Source organism: Thamnophis sirtalis, unplaced genomic scaffold, assembly GCF_051295495.1.
Source record: "Thamnophis sirtalis isolate CommonGarterSnake01/CBP01778 unplaced genomic scaffold, rThaSir2_p1.2 scaffold_9, whole genome shotgun sequence".
NCBI lineage: Eukaryota > Metazoa > Chordata > Lepidosauria > Squamata > Natricidae > Thamnophis > Thamnophis sirtalis.
Window position 1 is genome coordinate 62,253,161 of NW_028261389.1, and position 12,452 is coordinate 62,265,612.

General features: G+C 35.8%; 1 protein-coding gene across 3 annotated transcripts in view; it reads left to right on the forward strand.

Moving 5' to 3' along the window:
- The window catches only part of PLXNB2 (plexin B2), a 367,326-nt gene that overhangs the window by 255,893 nt on the left and 98,981 nt on the right, over window positions 1-12,452 (forward strand). For all 3 annotated transcript variants that reach the window (XM_087722147.1, XM_087722148.1, XM_087722146.1), the window contains 2 exons: window positions 6,585-6,711; window positions 11,999-12,149. In XM_087722147.1, the coding sequence (XP_087578273.1) occupies window positions 6,585-6,711; window positions 11,999-12,149 (278 nt within the window). The remainder of the gene's footprint in view (window positions 1-6,584; window positions 6,712-11,998; window positions 12,150-12,452) is intronic.

Below are 12,452 nucleotides of genomic sequence, written 5' to 3' on the forward strand. Positions count from 1 at the left end.
CAAATTATCACAATATAAACATATAATGAGCAGCAGGGTGGAAACCAATTTACATTTTTTTCTTGTATAGTTTGAATATAATTTGCATGAAAATGGTAGTTGCCAAGCCACAGCTGGTGAACATTTAGTATTTATCTAGTGATAGTCTTATTCTTGTGTGTTAACCCTAAACGGTCGTTAATATAGCTCCAAAAATTATGCTTATAAATCATTAGAGGCAGAAGGGATAAACACTATGCCAAATTTTGCTTTCTTTTGTCTATGTTTCTAGCTAAAAGGTTTTTCATGTCTGAAGCATTTTCTAAAAAATTTTTTTTGCTACTGAAGGATAAACTAGAATTTGTAATGTTCAGCATGCAATGACAGAGACTTATCCAGGATTACGTCTGCAATGTGGTGGATGCCAGGTTTCCAAATCCTTTCACACTTGGCAGTTCCTTAATGGTGACAGTTTACATTAGTCAAAATTACAATTTGGTTCACCTGAAGCATAGACATTACAAAACTGAGTTAATGACAACAACAGAATTCTTGTGGGTTTTTTTTAATTTGCCCATTTAAGCATTGATACTTATTTATTAATTATTTATCAAATTTACATAATATGCAATCTCCCCTAGATGTATCTCTAGACCAGTAATTCCCAACATGGGGCCCATGCCCCACAGGTGGGCAGCTTGATTTTCAATGGGGCAATTTGAACCTTGTTTAAACCAAGGTAATGGCCTTTTAGGCTTCCTCTGTGCGAGTAGAGTTCACTTTTTGAGTAAAATAAGAGTTATATGTCACCGGGGGGTGGGGGGGTGGGATCAGGATTTTAGAGATGCTTAGGTAGGGCATGGCCAGAAAAAGTTTGGGAAACATTGCTCTAGACAGCTTACAGTCAACAAAAACAACAAAATTAAAAATTAAAACAATAAGTATTAAAACATTTGTTGTTAGTTGTGAAGTCGTGTCCAACCCATCCACTACCATCCCCTGGAGCCCATTTAAGCTCACTCCAACTGCTTCAGTGACTCCATCCAGTGACCTCATTTTCTGTCATCCCTTTCTTCTTTTGCCTTCAATCTTTCCAGTGAGTCCTTCCTTCTCATTAAGTGGCCAAAGTATTTGAGTTTCATCTTCAGGATCTGGCCTTCTAAAGAGTAGTCAGGGTTGATCTCCTGCAGGACTGACCAGTTTGATTGCCTTGCAGTCCAGGGGACTCACAGGAGTCTTCTCCAGCACCATAGTTCAAAGGCCTCAATTCTTTGTTGCTCAGTATTTCTTGTGGTCCAACTTTCACTGCCATACATTGCAACTGGAAAAATCATAGCCTTGACTATACACACTTCTCTAGATTTGCCATAGCTTTCCTCCCCAGGAGCAAGCATCTTTTAATTTCTTGGGTGTAGTCCCCATCTACAGTGATCTTGGAGCCCTTAAAGCCCTTAAATATCTTTAAACATTACCTTAAAATTAATAAAGATGAAAAGGAAGTGAGAGATAGCCACAGTGTTTTCAAACACATGTTGAAGGAACTAGAAACTAACCTAACTAATAATTAACCAGAAATATAAGCCAATTGATTAGAAAAATTATTCTTAGCACATTAGTTTCGGTTTTATGTTTATGCTTTCTTAGATTTATATATCAACTGTCCACTGGAAATTCAGTACCATTTCTCTTGTTTAAATTTGTGCAGCATACTGCATACAACATAATTAAAAAGTGAACTATTTTACCTGCCTATACACTCTCTGTGATTTCAGATTGATCTCTTCTGGGTTATGCATAAGATTAAATCTTACTTCTTGAAAAACCTGTGTCATAATCAGGGATGGTTATTCACTTACCTTCTCTACCGGTTCACAAATGTGAATGTGTGCACATCTGTGCCTGCACTTTGGCTTTAAAAAGTGCCTAAATGGGCTGCCATAGAGTCGGGGTGGGTGGGTGAAGCTACCCATGATTTCCACTACTGGTTCAGACAAGCCAGTCCAAACCGGCAGAATACCATCTCTGACCATAATACCAAAAGCTTTTAGGGAGAGGATCTCAACATATCACAAACAATAAATCCCAGTCGATATTGTTAAAAACACAAAATGTACAAACACAACCTATATATGCATATACAGGTTATTTAAATTTACAAATGTGAGTGGAGAGTTTTTAGGAAAACTTTAAGCAAGATTTTATTTCCAATTTGAATAAGTTTTCATTTTATATATATTACCTTTCCAGTCTATATCTTTTCCCTTTTTTTACCAGTATTAACATTTACAATTTAAAGGTATTATATGGAATTGCCTGTCTTTTTATTGTTTCTCTTTTTTCATTTCTAGAATTTACAGTCATTAGATAAAATTTCCAAGCTTTTACATTGCAATTTTGAGAGAAAAACAGTTCATGTTATTATTGTGTTTTTTTCACACAGTCAGCCAGATGTTTAGACTGGATTTGGTATTTTTATCCACCATAGGCAGTTGTTATTATGGTTTGTCATACAATCAATCAGATACCCATGCTATATTTGGCAGTTTTTGACCACCTATTGAGTCCTTCCCAAGGACCTGGGATAAGCAGGTGTGGATGTCTGATGTTGTTGCAGATATTATCACTGGATGTAAGCTGTTCCGAATTAGGCTGCCTTTTGCAGTTGACTGATGGTAATTTTGATCAATGTCAATGGTGTTCAAATAGTGCTCCAGATGTTTGGGATTGAAAGAGCCAATAGGCCCAGGAACAGCAATATCAATAAACTGTACACTTCGGCCCTCTACAACCATGATATCTGGCATGTTGTGCTCCAAATGACGATCCATTTGTATTTGAAAGTCCCACAAAATCTTATTTTGTTGTTGTTGTTGTTATTGTTGTTATTGTTGTTATTATGAGGTTAATCTTTGGTGAGATGGTTGGTAGTTCAACAGCTCGAGTCCTAACCAAGGACCTAGGAACTGTTAAGGTAATGTCGGAGGATATAAGCTGTTCCAAGTAGGGTGGTTTTTTTGTAGAATCAGAATATTCAAGTCTGATAAATTTAAAATTTCCAAATAGCGAGGTAGCCCTTTAGATATTTCTCCAAGGGCTCCAATTTCAATCAGGACAACGCACGATTTCTTTTTCCACATTCGCTCAACTTCAATTTGCAAGTTCCGGTACTTTGTGATTTTTCTTGCTGTTTATCTTCAATTCGTGCATCTCCAAGTATTGCAATGTCAATGAACCATAATTGTTATGTCAGGTGTGTTGTGGGCCAAGTGCCTGTCAGTCTGAATTCTGAAGTCCCACAAGATCTTGACTTTCTCATTCTCTAAAACCTTCTGAACCTGATGTTCCCAGTGGTTTTTGCTCTACTACTACTACTACTACTACCACCACCACCACCACCACCATCACCACCACCACTATCATCATCATCATCATCATCATCATCATCATCATATACTGATACTACCATTCATTCTACCAGCTACTGAACAATCTATTCATCACTTGACTGAAGATCAAGCATAGTAATTAAATGATATTTCAGAAGTATGCTTAAAATTTGCTGAACCAAAATTTTTGAATGTCTCTAGGCTTATTTTTAATCAGTAACAGAAGGAAGTATGGGTCTAAATTCTGTTTCTAAGTACAATTAACCCCATGGCAGAACCAAGTGGGATTTTGTGATATGAAGTTCATAAACTTGGCACACAGTTTACTTAATTATAGGAAGAGCTAGGTTTGGGGGATCCTGCTTCCCCTCTAAATATTTAGAAGATTTCAGCAAAATTACCGAAAAGTAGTGCAGTGCCAATGCATACTGTCTGAAATATTTGGTCATTGCCACCCATAAAATATGAATAAAATAATCACATTTCCTGGAAAAGTAGCTTTTCTTTTGGCTTCTGGTGATGACTTTTTCTCTCATTATTTTGAGGTATCAAAGATCTATGCAGGAAAATGTATGGTTTGATACATGTAGTAAAACCAAATCAAATCTGTGAGTGGCACCAACAAATATTAAATAATAGTGGCCTTGAGGAAAGATTTGAGACAAAATTAAAAAGAACCACATTAAAAAGATCAACATCGCTTTCTCAGGGATGTTTCAAGAATATACTAGAAGTTAGAACCTTAAAGCAGAATACAGTGAACATAAAATTTATTTCTTGTAGCATTGGATTCTTTTATTTTGGTTACAATGTTATAGTTCAGGGGTCTCCAACCTTGGAAACTTTAAGACTTGTGAACTTCAACTCTCATCTTTGCTGGCTGAGGAACTCTGGGAGTTGAAGTCCACAAGTCTTAAAGTTGCCATGGTTGGATACTCCTGGTATAGTTAATACTCTACATAGAAAACTTGTAGTATTCTAGCTAAACTATAACTCCCAGCACTCACCAACATTGTCCATGTCATAATTCAAATCTTGGACCAGGACCAAGGTTCCCAGATTCAAATTCTTAAGCAGTTATGAAATTCCCTTGGTATGCCTAAAGTAAAAAAAAATCTTACAGCAAAGACCTCTCTAATAAGGAGGAAAAAATGGATGCAACATATGCTGGACACTTGGAAAAAGCATAAAATACAAATGTTAACAGTTAAATGTGAAATAAAAATAATGAAATAGAGACATGCTTACCTTTTTTTAAAAAAAATATTGAGGAATATTGTGGCATATTACAAATTTCCTATCCTGGAGCTTAGAGCTCAAACTGGGGATTTCATTTGCCAGTAGTAACAGCACTTTGGTGCAACACAGTATGTGGTAGATACTCATTAGTCTTAAGTGTCAGTAGTGATAATGTCTTAATTACGTGAAGACAGCTATTGTACACTGCCAACATTTTATTTTAGTGTCATATTTACATAATCCCAGATTACATATGTCAGATTTCTACCATTTAGCAGTATGATGCAGATTATTAAATTCATTCATTCATTCATTTTATATGCTAGCTTTACTAAGTAGACCAGACAAGAAACACTACCAAATCAGCTAATTCTACTTCATTGTAAAGTTACATTAACAACTCTGAAGGTACAGATCTCCTCCTGCCTTCTTTACAAAATTACAGAGGGACACTTCTGAGTCTCTTGCTCTACCCACTATCCAGCTGCAGACTAGTTGTCTCTTATCTGATCATTCCGTAGGCAGAGTTTTGTGGCTTATTCTCACAAGGCCTTTCCCACACACCATTGCATTGTAGTCACCCATTTCTCATATGTGACTCTGGGCAGCTCACAGACTTTAAAATAGAAAACAAAAATAGTTACAAATAAACAATTACAACTGTTAAAAACCAATTCAAACAGTTCAAAGAGAAGGCCTACTGGTTTCATTGCCACATGGGATTGGCAGAAAATCTTGGAGGAAGCTCTAGAAAAGCATTGTTGGTCTGAGTAGACATTACTGAACGTATTCATCAGTGTTAGCTTTTCCCAAAGGTATAGGCCAAATAAAGTTTCCTGTAGTCCAGGAAAATTTATCATAACAATTTGTGACTCTGCCCAGAAGAGTTCGAAGTAAGATAGTTCTGTTTCTATTCTACTTTGCTACTTAATTAAAAATATACTTGATGTCTTGTATTAAGCATGTGATATTTTTTAACATGCAAGAAATAGAGCATACTAAAATACCCAAGACAATTCAACTAGAATTTGCAATTCAGGAGAGGTAACTTTCATGATCACTCACACTGAGCTGCAAATAAAAAGTTTTTGCCAAGTGTGCCATTCCGTGTGGGTTTAGACTCGTTGATAATTAGGTACTTACAATATCTCATAATATTTTCAGTTGTCTAGCTTCCCTGTGTCTGCTCATGAAATTTAGGTCTGCCACAGCTGCTGGTTTGCTATCCATCTCAAAAGATCTGCATTAATGGAATCTATTCCTGTAGAATGCATGTGGTTGTTTCATTGTATTTTTATTTTTATTTACATTTCATGCGTATGAGGCAATAAAATATTCAGCCACCCAAAGTCACAGTAAATTTTGATGGGCTCTCCTGCATTTAGCTCTATTTGGAGTTGTCGGTGCTATTCTATTCCTTAAAATTATTGACAAAACCTGAAAGTAGATCATATCTCAAGAACTTTGTTAAATTCATATTCCCTCCAGCAATGAAAAATAACAAATTCCAAAGCCAGAAATGTTTGCTTTTCTCTCTGGCACAGTAAGAGCCTAGGGAGCTAAGCCTCGGGCTAAAAATAAAGAACCAATGACAAATTTGAAAAGTGCTAAAGAATAATCAAAACAGTCCAGATTTATATACTTCATAAGCAGTTTAGCTTCTTAACAGCTAAAGCTACTTTTCCATTATATGTTTCTTGAATATTAGATTAGATTTTCCAGTACTGTACAGTAAATTGTATTTAAGATAATTATTTGTACACTTATTGTTGTCATTTTAAATGCTCATAGGTAATTATCTTGTCGTAAAGAACAATAAGTAAACTGAACGAAAAGAAAAATGAAATATTAAAACATTTAATGTGTGCCATCTGTCATTTATCAATTTGCATAGGTTTGAATGTCATTTCATTTTGACTGAGTGCTGAGTTAAAAATTTTAATTACTTTGGATAACATTAGGCGTTATTATTTATTCCAGATGCACAAGGGAAAAGGACTGTGGAAGATCAGCTAGGGAAAATAATTGGCTTTGGAGTCCTAATGGTGAATGTTTGAGTATTACAAGTGCTAACCCTCAAAATATGAGCCGGAAAGTTCTGAGCAAGGTAAATGTGCAATGAATTCATCATAAATATGGAAAAAAATGTTTGGGTGGTTGGGAAATAATTGTTGCATGGTCATACATAAATTCAGTTTAGATTATTTTAATTAGCATTATTCTTTGTGCTTGTTTAATTTGGTGTATTCTTGTGTTTACTACTGAGAAAATGCTAGTTTTATAGAAAGTCTTGAATTTCTATTTTTGCTTTTCAAAACATCTGGATGCAAAAAAGTGACATTTGCCTGTACCCAAAAAATTGACAGTTTAACAGACATATATAGAGCTATATTTTGAGTTGTGAGAGGCAAAGAGGTAGTTTGACTTAAAGATTCCAAGTTTTGAAAATACCAAAGTTTCATAATATCTACTTAGATATCTACTTGCATGGTTCCATGCAAGTAAACTAAGTACGATTATATCCTATGGCTTCTCTATTACTCTTAATATACTTTTAATATAGTGTTAATCAACCTTGAGATCTTTAAGATGTATGGATGTCAACACCTAGCTAATCTTGCAAGCTGATGAATTCTGAGAGTTGAAATCCACATGTTTTAAAGTTCCCAAGTTGAGAAACACTCCTGTAATATCTGAGAAAAGAGACATGCCAATTTTGCAGATTAGCCTTCCAATCAGAGCTTAAACTATAGCTAAACAAGTCAAAAACATTATGAGAACCTCAGCTGTTATAATAATAACCCTGTAAACCCAAAACTTTGAAAGGAAAAACGCAGAATTAAATACTAAAGAAGATCCTTCTTAGGAGATATAATATAGAATTAGATTTACTGGCTATTTCTAGTATATCCAAGAGACAGAAACATCTGTTGTTGACATATCTTTAGTAACTGTGCATTTTGCACAAAATGATCAAGAGATTTCCTGTTAGATAATTCCATTGTTCAAATGGTAAACTACAATTTGGGAGTCCTTTGCAATTAGGTATTTATAAGAAGGATACCGAAGCATGTTGTGGTGGGTTAGCAATTGAAGACTCAGCCTTAATAAGCAAGGTATCTTGCTGAGATCATCATTACTATAAAGCAGTAAAAATCCTAAGTCATGAATTTATTTTGTTTAGAAAGATAGGATACACAGGTCTGCGACTAAAAAGCTATTTGATTATTTTCATCTAATTTCCATGTATTTTGGTGTGCTGAAAACAAATAAAATATTGAAAAAACTCCTAGACGTCATGATTTGCCACAACATGCAAAATTGTGTTCAAATTTATCAAAAAAATTTAATTTTTGGTATTTTTTATATTATGGGTTTTTAACCAAATTTAAAGTCCAAATTACTATTAATTAATTCACATAAGTGCATTTAAGATATAAAATGGCAAAAAAAACCTTAAAGGGTTTGTCCGAGTTATGTAAAAAAAATATAGCACCATAAATCTGATGGTCAGCAATATATACATAAGCTACGCAAGTTTTAAGTCTGTGCTTCTGATGGTAGAAGGGGTTAATCTTTCCTGAAGAATCCAGTGGGAGGGAGACACAGGGCAGATAGCAGCAGGTCAGTGCAGGGGGCATGGCCAGAACTGTGACGTCTCATGTACAGATACAGAGCTGCTCTCTCCTGCGTGCCACACTTGTGCACAAATCACCATCAGTTTCTTGGTTCTAAGCTGTTCACACTTTTTCATTGCAATTCATGTTAGCTCATCATTCTTCAACCATTATGTTATGGCTCTGCGAAAGTGTATGAATTTGCCAGATGAATTTCTGTTTCATCTGTGGTGAATATACAGTGTTGAAGCAACAGCAGAATATTACAGACTTTGTGAAAAAAGTATACTTTGCATACTTTGGACTAAAAATCAAGATCAAGATAAAGTTTGGGCACCTCATAAAGTGTGCAAACGGTGTGTTGAGGACCTCCAAAACTGGTTCAAGGGTAAAAAAATCTTTCCATTATGGGATTCCTATGGTATGGCAAGAGCAAAAGAACCATAGTGATGACTGTTACTTTTGTTCATCTGATGTGAAAGGGTTTAATTCCAAGTGGAAGCATTCCATTTCATATCCCAGTCTTCACTCAGCAATTCGTCCCATCCCCCATGGAACAGATATACCAGTACTCAAGCCCTCTGCTACCTTGGAAGAGATACCTAGCTTTGATGAAGGTGAAGTCATACCTGAACCAGATGACGAATCAAGTTCTGACTTTGAAGATGATACAACACCAAAATTGTTTTCTCAGGAGGAGATGAATTATTTGGTAAGAGACTTGAATCTTCCCAAAGATGCCGCTGAGTTACTTGGATCAAGGCTGAAAAGCAGGAATTTATTGTTGCCAGGAGTGTCATCTTCATGGTTCAGGCATCGTGAAAAGGAGTTTGTTCCTTACTTCGCCCAGGAAGACAAGTTGGTTTATTGTATCAATGTCGAAGGTCTGATGGGTCAATTTAAAATCAAATATGATTCAGAGCAATGGCGTCTTTTTATAGATTCTTCAAAAAGAAGTCTCAAAGCAGTTTTACTCCACAATGGTTTTTACGCTTCCATACCTGTAGGTCATTCCACACACTTGAAGGAAACCTATGAGAACTTGGAATTGATTCTTCGTAAACTTAAATATGAAGACCATGGTTGGCAAGTATGTGGGGGCTTGAAGGTCTCGTGCATGCTGCTCGGGCAACAAGCTGAGTATACCAAATACCCTTGTTTTTCTGTGTCTATGGGACAGTCGAGACTGACAAAATCACTGGACCAAGAAGAGTTGGCAGCCGAGGGTGCTAACAGTCGGTGAAAAAAATGTCCTCCGAGAAACTTTGGTACCTTCCCATAAAGTTCTTCTATCACCTCTCCACATAAAATTGGGATTGATGAAGCAATTCGTAAAATCACTTCCAAGAGATGGAGAATACTTCAAATACTTGGTCACCAAGTTTCCATGCCTGTCAGAGACAAAATTGAAGGAATGTGTGTTCGTCAGACCAGACATTAGAAGACTTATAGTTGATCAAGAGTTTGTCAAAGCCATGACTGATCCTCAAAAAGAAGGGTGGATTGCATTTAAAGAAGTCACACAGAAATTTTTAGGCACTAACAAAGATCCTCACTACAAAAAGATCGTCGGAAGAATGTTGAAAGCATTTCAAGCTTTAGGTTGCCTGATGAATTTGAAAGTGCATTTCCTCCAGTCCCACCTTGATTACTTTCCTGAAAATTTGGGAGCTGTGAGTGAGGAACAAGGTGAACGATTCCACCAAGACATCAAAGAGATGGAAAGGAGATACCAGGGAAAATGGAGCATTACAATGATGTCAGACTACTGTTGGATGCTTCAGAGAGACATTCCAGATGCTACTCACAAGCGTAAATGTACCAAGAGGAGCCTCACAAGGAAGAAGAATTGAGCTTAGTGTGTGTAGGTGAGCTCATTTCAGTTCAAAAAAGGATTTTCATGAAAATAATAAAACTTTAATTTTATAAGTCTATTTTCATTTATTTTGAGGTATTGCCTTATTTAACATAGTTACCTAAATTGTCAGGAAACGTGATGTCCTATGACAAAATGGAGGTCATTTTCGGATTCAGCACACCAAAAAACATAAAGATTACGTGGAATAACCAAAACAGGTCTCGGAAAATTTTTTTTTGCAGACCTGTGATATATCCCCTTTTCTTTCAAGACAAAAATATTATACTTGGAGGGGAAAGGGTCACAATGAATAGGAGAAATATTATATTATGATTAATTATAGTACAAAAAGAAAGTATCTTTTCATCTCTTGCTCATTCCCTGACTGTATAGTTACATTTATCTGTTCCCATGGCTCATTTTTTTCAGTGTTCTGATTCCTAAAGGCAAAACTCTCTCACTTAGGAAAATAGGCCACACAATTACTTAAAACACACAGCAGTTAAAGGTGATGGCAAAACAGAATGGAACTGTGAAGTCTAACTTGTTGGAAGACGACGTCAGCAGTGTTTCTTAGGGAGCTAATCAAATCAATGAACTTCTTAACCCATTCCATACTTTTTTCACCTTTTTTTTGAGGATATTGATTTCTTAAGGTTGTAGGAATAATTGAATATTGGGGTGCACATTCTGAAGTGCTTGCAAGGCAACCAGGCGTCATCACTCTTCCTCAGAAAACATCTCATTTTTGTCCTTCACCAAACAAAATGTTGTGTCGGCTCTATTTGTTGGGAAGTTTGTCTTTGTTGTACTTTCAGAATAAGTTCCTTGATTATTTCCAGCCTGACTTGTAGCTCCCGCTGTGTGTTCTGGCTTATGCTGTTCTGTGGACAGCGTGCTTTAATTGTGCTGGAAAAGTTTAAACAACTTCTGTGCTGAATAGATGCTACATTTAGGCTGAAGTGAGAATTCAACAAAAGGCTTGTTGTATTCTGTAGAGACATAAAAGCATGAAAACAATGGCTTATGTCTTATTTCAAAAATATGCAAGGTGGGTTTTTAGGGGACAAAGCACCTTTGCAAGTTACAAAGAGAATTCCATCTAGAAATTTAAAAAGAAAAAGTTGAAATTCATGCAGACTGTTCCAAATTATGTTCTGCTGGGACCACCTTGTTGTTCTTTTTACAACAAGAATGAGGCAGTTCCAAAGGTTTATCTCAAAGTACATGACAGCAGACTGTATTATGGAAATATGATGACAACAGAAGAGAGAATGAGTAAAATCTATTAATAGTTTGATTTGGTTTCCATAATATCATCAAAAATATCATTCTTAAAATTAGAAAAAACATTCCAATATAAAAAGGGCAAAATTTATCGTACATTGGGCTTCTTGAAATAACTCTGTATCTAACATAAGGTGTCATTTGAAAGTCAGTTTATGAGTCCTTGCTGAACTATTCTCCTTGGAAATAGCTAATCAAATATATGACGATACCTTGAATACCCAAGATGCCTTAGATAGCAACAGATGGTTGGTCTATAAAGTTATTGGAAGCATCTGTTGTCTGTGTGATGGAATCCAGTAACATTAAGAGAGCCATAATTGTCTCTGTGATCTAAACAATATCTACTTCAACTAGCAAGGGATCCTCTACTGAGATCTTTGCCCCAAACTTTTCAAAATTGGTTCAGTGCCAAGTATTGAATCTTTTAAGCTTTTGTACGTAAAACCTGTGGCTGCTTTCCAAAATTAATTCAGTTACTAGTAATTCATTATAATGCCACTATTGTTTCATTAACTTTATGCATTGATCAGTTTTGCTTTATTTTTGTACAGAGTTTTACTGCGGCGCTTCTTTGTTGCTTTGTTAGAATCTGTACCGTTTCTAAGTATTGTTGGTTCTTACAATTCCAGGTAGAATTTACTATAAGCCCTTTGCCAGACTTAAATGAAGATGACCAGCTTTGGTGTCAGTTTGGTGAAATGAGGCAGCCCGCAGAGAAACAAGGGGATGCTGTTATCTGCCAACCTCCAAATCAAATTCCTCCAACAACCAAAGGCCAAGGTAAAGAGACAGCCCCGTGTTTAAAGCTCAAATCCAAAGTTTGAAGATCCTATTTTAACAGCTGCTTGAAACTACAAATGTTGTGTGGGTTTTTCTGTGATTCATTTTTCTTGGCATTAGCCTAAGAATGGTATCTTTAACATTTTTTTCTTCTTAGAAATATTAATAGCAATTTCTCTGTTAATTCTGTTTCATGCATTCCAGGCATATTTTCCTCCCTTATGCATACATTAAGTATTACAAAAAAGCTAAAAGGTGAAGGATGAACATCTCAATAGGCATTTCATTTCAAATTGAAATTCA